The sequence below is a fragment of the Sebastes umbrosus genome, chromosome 22 (genome assembly GCF_015220745.1).
Source record: "Sebastes umbrosus isolate fSebUmb1 chromosome 22, fSebUmb1.pri, whole genome shotgun sequence".
Lineage (NCBI taxonomy): Eukaryota > Metazoa > Chordata > Actinopteri > Perciformes > Sebastidae > Sebastes > Sebastes umbrosus.
The window spans coordinates 6,428,256-6,448,174 of record NC_051290.1 but is presented as its reverse complement, the minus strand read 5'-3'; the positions used below and the strand labels follow the sequence as shown (position 1 = coordinate 6,448,174).

General features: G+C 39.1%; 1 protein-coding gene and 1 long non-coding RNA gene across 2 annotated transcripts; both read left to right on the top strand.

Annotated features, from left to right (window-relative positions):
• The first annotated feature begins 14,062 nt into the window (after window positions 1–14,062).
• LOC119481581 lies at window positions 14,063–18,994 on the top strand. Its single transcript, XM_037758685.1, has 6 exons — window positions 14,063–14,165; window positions 14,303–14,647; window positions 14,797–14,850; window positions 18,019–18,126; window positions 18,221–18,255; window positions 18,767–18,994. Exons 1-6 carry the CDS (start codon window positions 14,120–14,122, stop codon window positions 18,857–18,859), a joined length of 681 nt encoding a protein of 226 aa, XP_037614613.1. The 5' UTR covers window positions 14,063–14,119; the 3' UTR covers window positions 18,860–18,994.
• Window positions 15,007–15,446, top strand: LOC119481598. Its single transcript, XR_005205230.1, has 3 exons — window positions 15,007–15,107; window positions 15,270–15,304; window positions 15,404–15,446. It is a non-coding gene; the product is annotated as an uncharacterized LOC119481598 (long non-coding RNA).
• Window positions 18,995–19,919: the final 925 nt, after the last annotated feature.

The following is a 19,919-nucleotide window of genomic DNA, read 5'->3' as shown; positions in this document are numbered from 1 at the left end:
AATGCCAGGTGTGAATAGACGTACTTAAAGCTGTCCACTTGTGATCAGATCACTGAGGACGCATGTTAATACCAGGTGTGAACAGGGCCTTACTCATATGTAGAGTCAAATGGTCTGTCAAGGGAGGAGTGAGTGAGATACGCATCACTTCACAGGAAGAGGCAGCAGAGTGTGGTCTGAGCACAACTGACATGAAAGTCACGAGGCCCGGCTTGCAAAAAAAAAAGAAGGAACAGTGCAAATTGACCCACTTATGTTCAAATAGTATCAGCCTCTGTATTCGTACACACTGCTGGAAAAAATAGTAAAGACAATAAATGGTAATAGAATAAACCAGCTACCTGTGGTGACAAACATTGTCTGTATGAGACAAAAATAAAGTCTCAGGCTTTACAGGAAGGCTTCAGCCATCACCACAAACATGAACACAAAATGTCATTGTGTCAAACTAAGCAGCGCTGATCAAATATGAATCAATATTCTGTTACTGTAATGTCTATTTCTCTCCTCAAATGTTTTCAGAAACATCTTGTAGTGAACTGTTTAGCTGTAAAATGAGAAAGTTTGTTACCCGGCAGCCATGTTGAGATCAAGTTCAGGAAATACCAAGCACCGCCCACCAGCCGGAGCAACCTTTCTCATTTTACAGGTCTCATCAGAGCTGCCTAGTTTGACTGTTTGATCTTAGGTGGCGAGTGATTGACAGCTGCCTCTGTTGAATGAACAGCCAATAGGAACGCTCTCTCTCTCTCTGAAATGACCTGTGACTAAAGTCTCCCATCACGGCCTAGATTTTTTAAAGCCTGAAAACAGAGTCATGAGGAGGTTCAGAAGTCTAGTTATGGCTCAGAAAACTTGAATTACAATATGCTGAAAGGTTATTATGGATTTTTTTGCCCAATGATGCCAAAAATGTTCTGCCTACTGCCACTTTAATGTGTCTAAAATCTAATTTTATAAAACAAAAAGATTAAATGTATCATTTTTATTGTATTTTTCTCTGAATATACTGACTTTTAAAGACTTCATAACTTGATTCTATGCTGACACAGTGAGCGTGTATATATAAATATGTGTTTGCATGCACATGTGGGTAACAAGTCCTGTGCCCCCTCCCCCTGTCATTTTCCACTGCGGTGAAAACACTTTGTGCATGGCCTAAAGCGAAAGCCACAGGAAGACTGGCCCTCAGCTCTCTGCAAATAAAACCACATGCATCAACAACTGCACAACTTTCTCACAAAAGCTTCACTACTGTCTCTTAAAATGTGACGGTATCTCTGTTGTACATGCAGGAATGCATTAAGTAAGAATCCCATCAGCAGTTTAGCCATCACTTCTCAAAATGTCACCTTCTTTACCGACGACACCGACCAATTTCCTCACACTCATTTCGCTCTTTATACATCAGCTCCCTGCTTGCAGAAAAACTGCCTCATGCAGCCTCATGCTTGCACAGCCAGAAGACAGTGTCTTCCTCATTAAACTGAGTTGATGTTGTAAAACTGTTGAAGTATTTTGTTTTGTTTTGTAAACATGCATTTAGCATAAAGCAAGCATATTTGACCACTCCCATTTGACAGGAGTATTAAATACTTGACAAATCTCCCTTTAAGGTACATTTTGAATAGATAAAAATAACAATTAACTATGGACAATCATGCGATTAACCACGATTAAATATTTTAATTGATTGACATCAAACATTTGGGTACATCCCTAGTTTTTTTGCATCTTAATTGCTCCGTTTATTTGGCAAAATCTTTCTATCACCTTGCCTTTTTGGACACAGATGACTGTCTGACAGAGGGGAGGAGTGAGTGAGGTACACAACACTTGTTGACAGGAAGAGATAGACAGCAATGGTGTCCGAGTGCAACTGAGGTGAAATATGAGAAGTCAGAAATCTGTAATAAAAAAAAAAAAAAAGTAAGTACAGTAAACGGTTAGCCTACCTAGCCTTGGTCATAAGGAATTAGCAATACAATCTGTGGTTTGATGTTTTGGAAAAACAGAGTGTAGATGCTAACCAGCAGGCAAAAATAGAAGCAGTAAAGTCTCAACCACAGGAAGACTGGTTTTCAGCGATAACCACAGACATCAAAGGCCTCGCAGCTGCTTAATAAGTTTCCATCAACCTCTTCTGACACCATTTCACTACTGCACTGATCACTCAAATGGACGAATTGACCTTCACAAGACATGTCAATATCTGCTTGTGAAAGGTACAAACTCACAACCTATATGAGAGCATTTAAATGGTAAATGGACTTGCATTTATATAGCACCTTTCTAGTCTTCCGACCACTACATGTCAACATTCACACACACATTCATACACTGATACACTGCCATGCAAGGTGCCAACCTGCTGCTGCAACACAGACTCACGGCATGGCATCTATTTGATTCGCCTACATAGACACAAATTTCCCTTCTTTGTATATCATTGCATTTTATGTACTTTGGTGTGAAGATATTTATCATGACATAACATTTTCTGAAAAATAACTTTTCGTCAATACTCATTTTCAAATTTAAACACAGGAGTATTTATTAGGTGGCAATCTGAACCACTTGCCAGGAGTCGTGTCTAAAAGGTAACTTGCAAAAATCTGATTTGAGATCTGTAAAGATGTCCATAAAATCTCGCCCGACGACCTATCCTAACCTTAACTATTCGAGGTCAATGCCTAACCTTAGCTATTCGAGATCAATACCTAACATTAACTATTAGAGGTCAATGCCTAACCTTAACTATTAGAGGTCAATGCCTAACCTTAACTATTAGAGGTCAATGCCTAACCTTAACTATTCGAGGCCAATGCCTAACCTTAGCTATTCGAGGTCAATGCCTAACCTTAGCTATTCAAGGTAAATGCTTAACCTTAACTATTCGAGGTCAATGCCTAACCTTAGCTATTCAAGGTAAATGCCTAACCTTAACTATTAGAGGTCAATGCCTAACCTTAACTATTTGAGGTCAATGCCTAACCTTAGCTATTCAAGGTAAATGCCTAACCTTAACTATTAGAGGTCAATGCCTAACCTTAACTATTTGAGGCCAATGCCTAACCTTAACTATTCGAAGTCAATGCCTAACCTTAACTATTTGAGGCCAATGCCTAACCTTAGCTATTCGAAGTCAATGCCTAACCTTAACTATTTGAGGTCAATGCCTAACCTTAGCTATTCGAAGTCAATGCCTAACCTTAGCTATTAGAGGTCAATGCCTAACCTTAGCTATTCAAGGTAAATGCCTAACCTTAGCTATTCGAAGTCAATGCCTAACCTTAACTATTCAAGGTCAATGCCTAACCTTAGCTATTAAAGGTCAATGCCTAACCTTAGCTATTAGAGGTCAATGCCTAACCTTAACTATTAGAGGTCAATGCCTAACCTTAACTATTGGAGATCAATGCCTAACCTTAAGTATTCGAGGACAATGCCTAACCTTAACTATTCAAGGCCAATGCCTAACCTTAACCATTCAAGGTCGATGCCTTCTAGACACTACCGTGTAATGGATGGACAATAATAAGTAATCACCAGTCCTAGAACAACATTAAATACCACAATTAAATTTGGGCTGCACTCTCCAATTGCAGAATACTTATCTCAGTTTTGCTTGCTGGGCGCTGATGTTGCATTGGAACAACCAATTGACTTTCACTTTTTGGCAATAAACGTTCTTTGTCCATGTGGACACGACAGGTTCCTTGCTATAGCACAGCCACAATGTGTGGCAGCTAGTTTCAGGGAAACAGATGAACTACACTTGTAATATTTCATCTTGGTTTACCTCTACAGCACATATTCCCATCAGTGGGAGACAATATCCTCCATCTAAACGCTGCCAGGCATTAACATGTTAACTTTCAACTATCGAGAGGCTCTAAAGCATTATGTTTTCTGACACCTCTCAACCATTTCATGAGGTTGTGTGCATCATTTTCTTCCTCGATATATCTTTGTATATATTCCATTTTATGTAATTTGGTGAGAAGATATTTATTGTGACATAACATTTCTGAAAAATAACTTTGCGTCAACACTCATTTTCCTGAAAGCATGTATGAGGTCAGTTTGTTCAACAGGATAAGCACAAAAAAATTCCTTCATCAGATGACTGATTCGAAATCTGCATGTTTAACAACCCGCCTCTTTACTTTGAAAGCACCCTGACTGGAGCACAGTTCAGTTACGGACACTGCAGAGCTTCAGTCACACGCACCATGAAGACCTTCACCTTGATAACAGCTTTAACTCTCTGCAGCTTTAGTGAGTACAACTGCATCTATAACTTTAATCCACCAGATTGGAAACTATTCACTTATTAAAATGTTTATTTAAAGGAATCGTTCATGTTCATTTTGTTTAATTGAGAGTAAATCTGTTGTTTGTTTCAGGCTGGATCTCTGTCTCAGGTTCTGAGTATCAGACTGTGGAGGTTAAGCCTGGTGAAGAAGTCACACTGATGTGCTCCAACATGTCCAGCTATGATTCTATGACATGGTGGTTCAGACTGGTGGACGGAACCAAGGCCAGCTGTATCACTGTTATGTTCGACGCTAAGAGCGATGTTAAATACTGTGATGGAGTTAAAAATTGGAAATTTGAAATGAGCTCCCACACCTCCACTCTCTTTCTCAAAATCAAAGACGTGGATTTATCTGACTCTGGACTGTATTTCTGTGGATTTTACTCAAGTGGCCGTCCAACTTTCAGTGAAATACATACATTAAATGTTGAAGGTAAGGTCATTCTAAAGTCTTGTCTTTCTTTTGGTACCCTTTCTTCGGTCATTTCTGTTTATACATTTAATATACTGTAGGTTGTCTTCTAACAAAACAGACAACAAAGTGACTATTTAAACATTGACAAAATGTGATTATGATGCAAATATGTCAAAATTCAATAAAGACTAAAGTTATCTTAATTTCAGTAAAAGACAGCAATGAGACACATGATGACGTGGACAGCCAGTGCAGCCAGTGTGAAAGTAAGATTCTCCTAAAGATTTCTATCATTGTGCAGATTATCAAATGTTTGAGGGTAAAACAGTTCAGCTGAATTCAGTTTGGTCCATTTTAATTTGAGCCAGATCTCAAGTCTCTATAGAGTCTAACTTGATGATATTTCCTGTATAAGCGAGTGACGGAACAGCAAAGCTGACGAGTATGATCCTGGGCGGTCTGACTGTCTTCCTGGTAGCGGTCATCATCGGTCTGGTTGTTAAAGTCAGGAAGCTGCAGACAGGTACTGTTTCTGTTTGGTTTAGTTGCTTCTGTAATTTCTCTTGAAGTTGTGTCAAAATGCAAAACTGACCAGATGTTTTGTTTCTGTCTCTTAGCTGATGAAGAAGAACAGAATCCAGAGCAAAGAGAGGTGAATACAAAGTTATCCTTTACTTTTATATATTGTTTAATAGAGCTACTTGACCCCAAAACAGCCGGGACTACAGTACATTGTATCGTCTAATATTAGCTTGTCCCTGAAATGATACAGTATTTGTATATGGGCCGATAAGTAACAAGAAATTGCAGTACGGAAATGCTAAAATTATGTTTGAGCTACTTTAGAGCAGTGATTCTCAAAGTGGGGTCCGTGGCTCTCTGTCAGGGGGTCCACAAAATAATTTGCTATCAATTATAAAATTGTGCCGTATCATTAAAAAGTACATATCTACAGATGGGGACCATTTGCACAAATAGAACAAGCATGCTGTGTCCATTACTACCACCCACGTTAGCTCTGGGCCAATAGAAACAATCAATCTGTCATGAATCAGTCACTTCACTCAGAACGCAACGGACCGTTCCTTCAGCAGCTTAGCTCAGCTTATTAGCCAGCTAACTAGCTGGTGAGCATGGAGGAATATTTGAGTCAGTCCACAAGTGACGCTAAACCAAGTGACGCTTGGGAATATAAATCGTGTCAAGTCACCACATTAAGTCTGTAAATACTTTTCTTACAGAATGTGGACTCTGATGAACTGAACTACGCAGCAGTGACATTTCAACAGAGAGCAAAAAGAAGACAGCCGGAGCCGAATGTTATTTATGCTGCTACCAGATAAGACTCAGGAGATAACTGGAGCTGATGCTGTAATAATATCAATATGCTTTGGAGCTTTTGTAGAGCTTGTTGGTGAGAGGAAGAACCACTCTTGCCAAAACATTTAATTTTGCAATAAAGATCCGATGCATGCAGAGCTTTCATTCTGAGTATTTCCTTTCTCTCAGTTCAAAGAATACATGTTTGGTGTTTGATGGAGGACGAGCCTGTCCAGAGTCTCTTATACTGAGGGGTTAGATGGAGGTCTGCAGCAGTGAGTGAGGAACACATGACTTGTCTGACAGGAAGAGGCAGTACAGTGTGGTCGGAGCACAACTGAGGTGAAAATCATGAGGCGTGTTAACGGTTTCTAAAAATAAAATGTGTCTGAGACAATTCAACACCTCAAGAGCAAGATAGAAGAAGAACCATACAGTACATATAGTCAAATCAGAGTATTTTGATTGCGATAACACAACACGTGTGAAATTAATTAAAAATGCAACGTATTAAAATGGATTACCACTGGCAGGCAGGAAGACGGGTTGAGGTTCAGGAGGCTGGAGAGCAAAGGAACGAAGCAACGTTGACGATCTGGCAACTGACTGGGGAAAAGGGGGCTGGTATAAATACCTCCAGGGTGATTGGAGAATGAGACTCAGGTGAGCAGGTGGATGTGGGAGTCAGGTGGGAAAGTCTGAGGGCATCTGGTGGACGGATGGAGAACGGCAAAGACTGAGTGAATGCTTACATGTAGTGTAAAACGCATCGAGCGAGGCGCTATATAAATGCAAGTCCATTTACCACCAGACGTCATGTAAGCAGCTATTCTATTAGGTACTAAATATATCTATATTTTTAAAAATCAATGACTTAATTCAGCTGTCATGTATAGAACAAACAAACATGACTAGCATCTGTATGATAAACCACTGAAGTCTGCATTTTTACATAACACATAGAAAATAGGAGGTTCCTCACTTGCATAGCGTGAGAATGTTCAGCTGGTGAGAAACTCACAGTTTAAGTATTTCCTTCATCAGATGACTGATTCGAAATCTGCATGTTAAGCGCCCCGCCTCTTTACTTTGAAAGCACCCTGACTGGAGCTCAGTTCAGTTGCGGACATTGCAGAGCTTCAGTCACACGCACCATGAAGACCTTCACCTTGATAACAGCTTTAACTCTCTGCAGCTTTAGTGAGTACAACTGCATCTATAACTTTGGAAACTTTAACCCTCCAGAATTGAAACTAGTTTATCTAAAGGAAATGTTCATTTTGTCTAATTGAGAGTAAATCTGCTGTGTGTTTCAGGCTGGATCTCTGTCTCAGGTTCTGAGTTTCAGACTGCGGAGGCTCAGTCTGGTGAAGAAGTCACACTGAAGTGCTCCAACTTTTCAAGTTCTAAAACTCAGATAATCTGGTTCAGAGTGGTCAAGAGATCCCAGCCCCGCCCTATCTCCTTTATGTTAGAGCCTTTTAATTATAAATTGTCCGATGAGTTTCAAAATAGAAAATTTGAAATGAGCTCCAACATCTCTACTGTTTTTCTCAAAATCAAACACGTGAATTCATCTGACTCTGGACTGTATTTCTGCGGATTTTACATCACCGGAAATCCGATTATTCATGATGCAACATATTTAGAAGTTCAAGGTAAGATCGTTGTAAAGTTTGGTCCGTCTTTTGATCGATGTGGCCTTTAGATGGAATACTATCAACTTAAATTTACATTGGTCCATTTAAATATTAATCTGATCTCAAGCAACTACAGATTAAATGTACAGAGTCTCATTTAACAATCTTTCCTGTAAAAGAATGGGATGGAATAACAAAGCTGATGAGTATGATCCTGGGCGGTCTGACTGTTTTCCTGGTAGCGGTCATCATCGGACTGGCTGTTAAAGTCAGGACGCTTCAGACAGGTACTTCATGAGAGCTGCTGGACATCTTATTTCTGGTTGATTGTTTCTATATATTCTGCATTAGTGTGTGTCAGAATGATGAAGAACTACAAAATAGCAGCAAAGGATTGTAAATCAGGATTAAACATATGGTCTCTTTCATTCAGCTGCCAGTGAAGACCAGAACTCACAACAGTATGAGGTGAGTCAATGATACGTTTTAATACTTTAAAGAGGTGGTGGTGCAACGGACCGGTTATGCTGCTTAGCTTAGTTAGTTGAGTCAGTCCACATCGTCAACGACGCTAAACCCAGACTAGCTAAATTGAGTAAATATGACGACAGTTCTATCTATCGACGGCGACGGGGGACAAAAATGCGTCATGTGTCTTCAGCGAACAAAGCCATGAAGCTAAGCTATGACGCTATGAAGCCAAGTTAAAGCTGGTTACAAAGCACCCAGAATATCAGGGCAAAACAAATAAGGGATAATGTACAGCGAGCCGGTCATTGTTGTGAAAGAAACCCCGACAGGGTGATGCCGGTGGTCACTCATCGCCCCGAAGGGGATTCTTTCACAACAATGACCCGCTAGCTGTACATTATCACGCTTATTACACGGCTACTTACTGAAGAAATCAATAAGTTGACATAAAAACGGTCCAACAGAGTCCGACATCAGAACTGCTATACATAGCAACGGTCTGCTATACATAGCAACGGTCTGCTATACATAGCAACAGACTTTTATACATAGCAACGGTCTTTTATACATACCAACGGTCTGCTATACATATCAACGGTCTGCTATACATAGCAACAGTCTTTTATACATAGCAACGGTCTGCTATACATAGCAACGGCCTGTTATACATAGCAACGGCCTGTTATACATAGCAACGGTCTGTTATACATAGCAACGGTCTGCTATACATAGCAACGGTCTACTATAAATAGCAACAGTCTTTTATACATAGCAACGGTCTCCTATACATAGCAACGGTCTGTTATACATAGCAACGGTCTGTTATACATAGCAACGGTCTGTTATACATAGCAACGGTCTGCTATACATAGCAACGGCCTGCTATACATAGCAACGGCCTGCTATACATAGCAACGGCCTGTTATACATAGCAACGGTCTGCTATACATAGCAACGGTCTGCTATAAATAGCAACAGTCTTTTATACATAGCAACGGTCTCCTATACATAGTAACGGTCTGTTATACATAGCAACGGTCTGTTATACATAGCAACGGTCTGTTAAAGAAATAACAGAACGCAGAACGCCGTGATTGACCAATCAGAATGGAGTATTCAACACAGCCGTGTAACAAAGTGATGTTAACATGATTCACATTGAAATGTGTTTCTGTTTATAACTATTAAACTGATCTGAATTGCCCGTAGGTGTGAATGTGAGTGTGAATGGTTGTCTGTCTCTATGTGTCAGCCCTGTGATGGACTGGCGACCTGTCCAGGGTGTACCCCACCTTCGCCCAATGTCGGCTGGGATCGGCTCCAGCCCCCCCCCCCCCCCCGCGACCCCTAACGGGATAAGTGGTTGCAGATGGATGGACGGATGGAAACTGATCTGAAGTATGCATAATCTATGTTACGATTATGAGGAGTCCTTGGAATATTTCCTCCCCTTTAAGGGGCCTCTGGCCCCAAAACGTTTGAGAACCCCTGCTTTAGAAACTCTCCTTTTTATAGTTTGTCCATTAGTGAGCACCAACAACTTTAAAATGTCCCGCTTTATAAATATCTTCGTCACCATCCTATAAGGGAGTCTTATTAACAACCTTTGTTAATCGTATCTAATGTATTTATGAATTAATATTATTATAGAATACAAAAAGCTTCTCAGCTAAAGATCAAAATGAGTTTCAGCCTCAAAAATCCAGTATCTGTGGTGCTACAGTATATTGTGGGAATTTAAATCATGTCAAGTCACCACATTAAGACTGTAAATACTTTTCTTACAGAATGTGGACTCTGATGAACTGAACTACGCAGCAGTGACATTTCAACAGAGAGCACAAAGAAGACAGCCGGAGCCGAATGTTATTTATGCTGCTACCAGATAAGACTCAGGAGATAACTGGAGCTGATGCTGTAATAATATCAATATGCTTTGGAGCTTTTGTAGAGGTTGTTGGTGAGAGGAAGAACCACTCTTGCCAAAACATTTAATTTTACAATAAAGATCCGATATTCATTCATTTGCAAGAATACATGTTTTTAATGTTTGATAGAAGACGAGCCTGTCCAGAGTCTCTTATACTGAGGGGTTAGAGGGAGGTCTGCAGCAGTGAGTGAGGAACACATCACTTGTCCGACAGGAAGAGGCAGTACAGTGTGGTCGGCGCACAACTGAGGTGAAAATCATGAGGCCTGTTAACGGTTTCTAAAAAAAAATATGTCTGAGACAATTCAAAACCTCAAGAGCAGGATAGAAGAAGAACCATACAGTACATATAGTCAAAACGGAGTATTTTGATTGCGATAACACAACACCTGTGAAATGAAAAATGGATTACCACTGGAAGGCAGGAAGACGGGTTGAGGTTCAGGAGGCTGGAGAGCAAAGGAACGAAGCAACGTTGACGATCTGGCAACTGACGGTGGAAAAGGGGGCTGGTATAAATACCTCCAGGGTGATTGGAGAATGAGACTCAGGTGAGCAGGTGGATGTGGGAGTCGGGTGGGAAAGTCTGAGTGCATCTGGTGGACGGATGGAGAACGGCAAAGACTGAGTGAATGCTGACATGTGGTGTAAAACGCTTCGAGCGAGGCGCTATATAAATGCAAGTCCATTTACCACCAGACGTCATGTAAGCAGCTATTCTATTAGGTACTAAAAATATCTATATTTTTAAAAACCAATGACTTAATTCAGCTGTCATGGATGGAACAAACAAACATGACAAGCATCTGTATGGTAAACCACTGAAGTCTTCATCTGTACATAACACACAGAAAATAGAAGGTTCTTCACTTACATATCGTGAGAACGTTCAACTGATGAGAGACTCACGGTTTGCATCTTTCCTTCATCAGATGACTGATTCTCCATGTTTAACACTCCGCCTCTTTACTTTGAAAGCACCCTGACTGGAGCTCAGTTCAGTTGCGGACATTGCAGAGCTTCAGTCACACGCACCATGAAGACCTTCACCTTGATAACAGCTTTAACTCTCTGCAGCTTTAGTGAGTACAACTGCATCTATAACTTTGGGAACTTTAACCCTCCAGAATTTAAACCAGTTTATCTAAAGGAAATGTTCATTTTGTTTAATTGAGAGTAAATCTGCTGTTTGTTTCAGGCTGGATCTCTGTCTCAGGTTCTGAGTCTCAGACTGTGGAGGTTCAACCTGGTAAAGAAGTCACACTGACGTGCTCCAACATGTCCAGCGTTGCATCTTTGACATGGTGGTCTAGAATGGTGGACAGAACTAAGGCCAGCTGTATCTCTGTTATGTTCAAGGCTGATGACAACGTTACATACTGTGATGGAGGTCAAATTTCAAAATTTGAAATGACCTCCAACACCTCCACTCTCTTTCTCAAAATCAAAAACGTGGATTTATCTGACCAAGGACTGTATTTCTGTGAGTTTTACTCAAGTACCCGTCCAACTTTCAGTGTAATACGTTTAAATGTTGAAGGTAAGGTCATTCTAAAGTCTTGTCTTTCTTTTGGTACCCATTCTTCTGTCATTTATGTTTATACATTTAATATACTGTAGGTTGTCTTCTAACAAAACAGACAACAAAGTGACTATTTGAACATTGACAAAATGTGATTATGATGCAAATATGTCAAAATTCAATAAAGACTAAGGTTATCTTAATTTCAGTAAAATGCAGCAATGAGATACATGATGACGTGGACAGCCAGTGTGAAAGTAAGATTCTCCTAAAGATTTCTATCATTGTGCAGATTATCAAATGTTTGAGGGTAAAACAGTTCAGCTGGATTCAGTTTAGTCCATTTTAATTTGAGCCAGATCTCAAGTCTTTATAGAGTCTAACTTGATGATATTTCCTGTATAACTGAGTGACGGAACAGCAAAGCTGACGAGTATGATCCTGGGCGGCCTGACTGTCTTCCTGGTAGCGGTCATCATCGGTCTGGTTGTTAAAGTCAGGAAGCTGCAGACAGGTACTGTTCTGGTATTGTATTTCTGGTTGATTGTTTTTTATATATTCTGCATTAGTGTGTGTCAGTATGATGAAGAACTACAAAATCACTTTAAATGTAATAACAGCAAAGGATTGTACATTAAGATTAAACATATTGTCTCTTTCATTCAGCTGCCAGTGAAGACCAGAACCCACAACAGTATGAGGTGAGTCAATGATATGTTCTATTACTTTAAAGAGGTGGTGGTTTGTTATTCTCACAAACTCAGCTATTTGACACGTGTTACCGTGTGCTCTCTTTACAGAATGTGGACTGTGATGAGCTGAGAGACGCAGCGCTGAGTTTGTACTCAAAAGTGAGGAATAGGAGGCCTGCCTCAGAGAGGGAAGTGGAGACTCGTGTTGTTTATGCTGCCAGCAGATAGACGGCTTTTATCAGATTAATCTGCTGCTGTGTTCTTTGTGTTCAAAGCTTTGTGGGAATAAAATCTGAAATCGAGCAGTGAACAAATTGTGTGCTGTCATTAAAACATAAAATGCATCAGTGTTAATTTGATGTGATATTATATCATGCATGTGTGTGCAGCTTTGCTAAATGTCTGAATAAAAAACAAATATTTTAAAAAATTGTCATAGTTTTCTATTTTTTAGAGACTCTTAATTCTAATAACTATTATTTATGTCCTTTACTTGTTGATGACAGTCACACTGTGACAGGACATCACATCCATCGTCTTCTACAACTAACTCATTATAAAATAACTGTTCTACTTCCTGTACTCCATAACAACATTAAACATCACTCATACTGTAATCATGTACTCTGTAATAACAGAATATACTTTAGCTGTCCAGTAGTATAAATTGATTTAAGTTCCCACATTGTTACCCCCTTATTCCCTACATAATTAATTTGATTAATATCTTATCAAAATATTATATACATAAATTTATATGGCTTAAAAGAATACCCTCCTTTTATATTTTTTTAAAGATACTGATTTTAAAACATATTTGACATGGGCAAATTGGCATTGACATTTCAAATGTATTCCAATTGTTTAACAGAAGCTAATTGTTTTTTGTTTATTTATGTGTTTTTATTCATCTTTTCCTTTCCTTACATTTTATTTGTTGTATTATTTATTTTATTTTTATATTATTTTTATACTATAAAATATATTTGCAGAAGTGTAATGAAAACTCTAAACATTTGAAATAAATAAAGCATAAAGTATATTAGAAAAAACAAAATTGTTGATCTCAGTTGTTACAGCTTGTTTTCTTCCATTTCGGTGCGTTCAAGTTACTCCAGGAGTCTCCAACATCATATTGTTGACAGTCAGCTGTTTGAAGAGTTAGACAATATGTTTCTGAACGGCTGAAACATAGAAACCCTCTCTGCCTGATGTTATGGAAGCTAACGGCTAACAGCTAACAGCTCAGTGTGAATGAAACCTGGAGGAAGAGATTGGGCGTTATAAGCTGTAACCGCCATATGAGAGCATTGCGGAGCGGCGGCCTTGAGCTAGCAAGTGGGGCACGCGCACATGCACTAACATGCACTCAGGGTCGGCCCGGCTATGTCCACAAAGCACGGAGAAACTGGGATTACAACACAAACACAGAGGGAGTGCGACTTCATTCTCTGCTCAGGTAGACATTACTCCTCTATATCTTTATATAGTTGTTTGCTGCTTTATTAATGATCCAGATATCGTATAGAGAATCTTTAATTCAGCTGTCATGGACACAAACATGATCAGCCCCTGTATGGTAAACCACTCAAGTCTGCATCTGTAGATAACACATAGAAAATAGGAAGTTCCTCACTTACAAATCGTGAGAATGTTAAACTGGTGAGAAACTGGTGGTTTACGCCTTTTCTTCATCAGATGACTTATTAGAAATCTGCATGTTTAACACTCCGCCCCTTTACTTTGAAAGCACCCTGACTGGAGCTCAGTTCAGTTGCGGACATTGCAGAGCTTCAGTCACACGCACCATGAAGACCTTCACCTTGATAACAGCTTTAACTCTCTGCAGCTTTAGTGAGTAAAACTGCATCTATAACTTTGGTAACTTTAACCCACCAGATTGGAAACTATTCACTTATTTAAATTTGTATTTAAAGGAATCGTTCATGTCCCTTTTGTTTAATTGAGAGTAAATCTGCTGTTTGTTTCAGGCTGGATCTCTGTCTCAGGTTCTGAGTCTCAGACTGTGGAGGTTCAGTCTGGTGAAGAAGTCACACTGACGTGCTCCAGCATGTCCAGCTATGGATCCATGACATCGTGGGTCAGACTGGTGGACGGAACCAAGGCCAGCTGTATCACTGTTATGTTCGACGCTAAGAGCGATGTTAAATACTGTGATGGAGTTCAAATTTGGAAATTTGAAATGAGATCCAACATCTCCACTCTCTCACTCAAAATCAAACACGTGGATTTATCTGACTCTGGACAGTATTTCTGTGGATTTTATTCAAGTCGCCGTCTAACTTTCAGTGAAATATATACATTAAATGTTAAAGGTAAGATCATTCTAAAGTATTTTGGGTTTGGTTAAGTCCTGCTTATACTGCAAAGTAATTAATAAGTCAATGTTAAGAATAAGAATTTTCATAAAACAACATCATGTATGCAATAAAATTCAAATTTTGATGTGATTCTGCCAAATCAGAGACTGATCTCTTCATCAATGAGACACATGATGACGTGGACAGCCAGTGTGAAAGTAAGATTCTCCTAAAGATTTCTATCATTGTGCAGATTATCAAATGTTTGAGGTTAAAACAGTTCAGCTAAATTCAGTTTGGTCCATTTTAATTTGAGCCAGATCTCAAGTCTCTATAGAGTCTAACTTGATGATCTTTCCTGTATAAGTGAATGACGGAACAGCAAAGCTGATGAGTATCATTCTGGGCGGTCTGACTGGTTTCCTGGTAGCGGTCATCATCGGTCTGGTTGTTAAAAACAGGAAGCTGCAGACAGGTACTTCATGAGAGCTGCTGGATATCTCATTTCTGGTTGATTGTTTTTTATATATTCTGCATTAGTGTGTGTCAGTATGATGAAGAACTACAAAATCGCTTTAAATGTAATAACAGCAAAGGATTGTACATTAAGATTAAACATATTGTCTCTTTCATTCAGCTGCCAGTGAAGACCAGAACTCACAACAGTATGAGGTGAGTCAATGATATGTTCTAATACTTTAAAGAGGTGGTGGTTTGTTATTCTCACAAACTCAGCTATTTGACACGTGTTACCGTGTGCTCTCTTTACAGAATGTGGACTGTGATGAGCTGAGAGATGCAGAGCTGAGTTTGTATTCAAAAGTGAGGTACAGGAGGCCTGCCTCAGAGAGGGAAGTGGAGACTTGTGTTATTTATGCTGCCAGCAGATAGACGGCTTTTATCATATTAATATGCTGCTGTTTTCTTTGTGTTCAAAGCTTTCTTGGGAATAAAATCTCAATGGAGCAGTGAACGAATTGTGTGCTGTCATAAAAACATAAAATGCATCAGTGTTAATTTGATGTGATATTATATCATGCATGTGTGTGCAGCTTTGCTAAATGCCTGAATAAAAAACAAATGTTTAAAAAAAGTCATTGTTTTCTATTTCTTATAGAGTCTTAATTCTAATAACTGTATTATTTGTGTCCTTTACTTGTTGATGACAGTCACACTGTGACAGGACATCACATCCATCGTCTTCTACAACTAACTCATTATAAAATACCTGTTCTACTTCCTGTACTCCATAACAACATTGAACATCACTCGTACTGTAATCATGTACTCTGTAATAACAGAATATACTGTAGCTGTCCAGTAGTATAAATTAATTTAAGTTCCCACATTGTTACCCCCTTATTCCCTACATAATTAATTTGATTATTACCTTAGCAAAATATTTTATACGGATCAAAAGAATACCTTCCTTTTATATTTTTAAAGATACTGATTTTAAAACATATTTGACAATGATTGATAACTTAAGTCAAAAATTATAAATTGGCAAAAACCATTAAATTGTTTTTGACATTTAAAATGTATTCCAATTGTTTAACGGATAGCCTAATTGGTTTTTGTTTGTTATTTTATTTTGTTTTTATTCATCTTTTCCTTTCCCTACATTTTATTTGTAGTATTATTTATTTTATATTTATATTATTTTTATACTGTAAAATATATTTGCAGAATTGTAATGAAAAATCTAAACATTTAAAATAAATAAAGTATAGTTTTAAAGTATATATTTTTTTAAAAATTAGTTGATCTCAGTTGTTACTGCTCGTTTTCTTCATAATTGGTGCGTTCAAGTTACTCCAGGAGGCTCCGACATCATAGTGTTGACAGTCAGCTGTTTGGAGAGTTAGACAATGTGTTTATGGACGGCTGAAACATAGAAACCCTCTCTGCCTGATGTTATGGAAGCTAACTGCTAATGGCTAACAGCTCAGTGTGAATGATTCCTCCTCTGAACCTCAGGACCTGTTCCTCTAGTAAAACATTTAAAAGCAGTAGTGCAGAGTTGTGTAAACCTGGGGGAAGAGATTGGGCGTTATAAGCTGTAACCGCCGTATGAGAGCAGTGCAGAGCGGCGGCCGTGAGCTAGAAAGTGGGGCACGCTCACATGCACTAACATGCACGCACGGTCGGCCCGGCCATGTCAACAAAGCACGGAGAAACTGGGATTACAACACAAACACAGAGGGAGAGCAACTTCATTCTCTGCTCAGGTAGACATTACTCCTCTTTATCTTATATAGTTGTTTGCTGTTTTATTAATGATCTAGATATCATATACAGTTTCTTTAATTCAGCTGTCATGGATACCACACAAACATGACCAGCACCTGTATGGTAAACCACTCAAGTCTGCATCTGTAAATAACACATAGAAAATAGGAAGTTCCTCACTTACAAATCGTGAGAATGTTAAACTGGTGAGAAACTGGCGGTTTACGCCTTTCCTTCATCAGATAACTGATTAGAAATCTGCATGTTTAACACCCCGCCTCTTTACTTTGAAAGCACCCTGACTGGAGCTCAGGTCAGTTGCGGACATTGCAGAGTTTCAGTCACACGCACCATGAAGACCTTCACCTTGATAACAGCTTTAACTCTCTGCAGCTTTAGTGAGTACAACTGTATCTACAACTTTGGAAACTTTAACCTTCCAGAAATGAAACTAGTTTATCTAAAGGAAATGTTAATTTTGTTTAATTGAGAGTTAATCTGCTGTTTGTTTCAGGATGGATCTCTGTCTCAGGTTCTGAGTCTCAGACTGTGGAGGCTCAGCCAAGTGAAAATGTCACACTGAGGTGCTCCAACATCGACAGCAGTGATTCTTTGACATGGTGGTCCAGACTGGTCGACAGAACCAAGGCCAGCTGTATCTCTGTTATGTTCACCGCTCATGGCGGCATTACATACAGTGATGGATTTCAAAATGGATTTCAAATGAGCTCCAACACCTCCACTGTCTTTCTCAAAATCAAACACGTGAATTTATCTGACTCTGGACTGTATTTCTGTGGATTTTACTCAAATGGAAGTCTAACTTTCAGTGAAATACATACATTAAATGTTGAAGGTAAGGTCATTCTAAAGTCTGACTATTTGAACATTGACAAAATGTGATTATGACGCAAATATGTCTAAATTAAATAAAGACTAAAGTTATCTTAATTTCAGTAAAAGACAGCAATGAGAGACATGATGACGTGGAAAGCCAGTGTGAAAGTAAGATTCTCCTAAAGATTTCTATCATTGTGCAGATTATCAAATGTTTGAGGGTAAAACAGTTCAGCTGAATTCAGTTTGGTCCATTTTAATTTGAGCCAGATCTCAAGTCTCTATAGAGTCTAACTTGATGATCTTTCCTGTATTAGTGAGTGACGGAACTGCAAAGCTGACGAGTATGATCCTGGGCGGTCTGACTGGTTTCCTGGTAGCGGTCATCTTTGGTCTGGTTGTTAAAGTCAGGAAGCTGCAGACAGGTACTGTTTCTGTTTGGTTTTCTTGCTGCTGTAAACTCTCTTCAAGTTGTGTCAATATGCAAAACTGACCAGATGTTTTCTTTCTGTCTCTTAGCTGATGAAGAAGAACAGAATCCAGAGCAAAGAGAGGTGAATACAAAGTTATCCTTTACTTTTATATATTGTTTAATAAGCGCTGTCGCCTCACAGCAAGTTAATTGCACATATTTAAAAAACCCATTTTCATTCACATATCTTGAGGTCAGAGGTCAAGGGACCTCTATGAAAATGACCATGCTAGTTTTTCCTCATCAAAATTTAGCACAAGTTTGGATCGTTATTTAAACTCCTTCCTGACAAGCTAGTATGACATGGTGGTTACCAATGGATTCCTTAAGTTTTTTAGTTTCATATGATACCAGTATCTTCACAACAATCTATCACAAGTTGCATGAATGTGTTAAAGAAATTAGTGGCGTTAAAACAAATTTGCATGATCGTGTTAACTTTGACAGCCCTAATCTATTTATAAATGAATACTGGCTAAATATCAAAAAAGGTGTCAGCTTCAAAAATCCAGTATCTGTGTGGCTACAGTATATTGTGGGAATTAAAATCATGTCAAGTCACCACATTAAGACTGTAAATACTTTTCTTACAGAATGTGGAGCTGAACTACGCAGCAGTGATATTTCAACAGAGAGCAAAAAGAAGACAGCCGGAGCCAAATGTTATTTATGCTGCTACCAGATAAGACTCAGGAGATAACTGGAGCTGATGCTGTAATAATATCAATATGCTTTGGAGCTTTTGTAGAGCTTGTTGGTGAGAGGAAGAACCACTCTTGCCAAAACATTTAATTTTGCAATAAAGATCCGATGCATGCAGAGCTTTCATTCTGAGCATTTCCTTTCTCTCAGTCAAAGAATACATGTTTGGTGTTTGATGGAGGACGAGCCTGTCCAGAGTCTCTTATACTGAGGGGTTAGATGGAGGTCTGCAGCAGTGAGTGAGGAACACATCACTTGTTTGACAGGAAGAGGCAGTACAGTGTGGTCGGAGCACAACTGAGGTGAAAATCATGAGGCCTGTTAACGGTTTCTAAAAAAAAATATGTCTGAGACAATTCAACACCTCAAGAGCAGGATAGAAGAAGAACCATACAAAGTCAAAACTGAGTATTTCGATTCCAATATCACAACACGTGTGAAATGAATTGAAAACGCAATGTATAAAAGATGGATTACCACTGGCAGGTAGGTAGTAAGATATAGGTTCAAATTTAGGAGGCTAGAGAGCAAAGGAACGAAGCAACGTTGACAATCTGGCAGTTGACTGTGGAAAAGGGGGCTGGTATAAATACCTCAAAGGTGATTGGAGAATGAGACTCAAGTGAGCAGGTGGATGTAGGAGTCAGGTGGGAAAGTCTGAGGGCATCTGGTGGACGGATGGAGAACGGCAAAGACTGGGTGAATGCTGACATGTGGTGTAAAACGCTTCGAGCGAGGCGCTATATAAATGCAAGTCCTTTTACCACCAGACGTCATGTAAGCAGCTATTCTATTAGGTACTAAATATATCTATATTTTTAAAAATCAATGACTTAATTCAGCTGTCATGGATAGAACAAACAAACATGACAAGCATCTGCATGGTAAACCACTCAAGTCTGCATTTTTACATAACACATAGAAAATAGGAGGTTCCTCACTTACATATCGTGAGAAAGTTCAGCTGGTGAGAGACTGACAGTTTGCATCTCTCCTTCATCAGATGACTTTTTAGAAATCTGCATGTTTAACACCCCGCCTCTT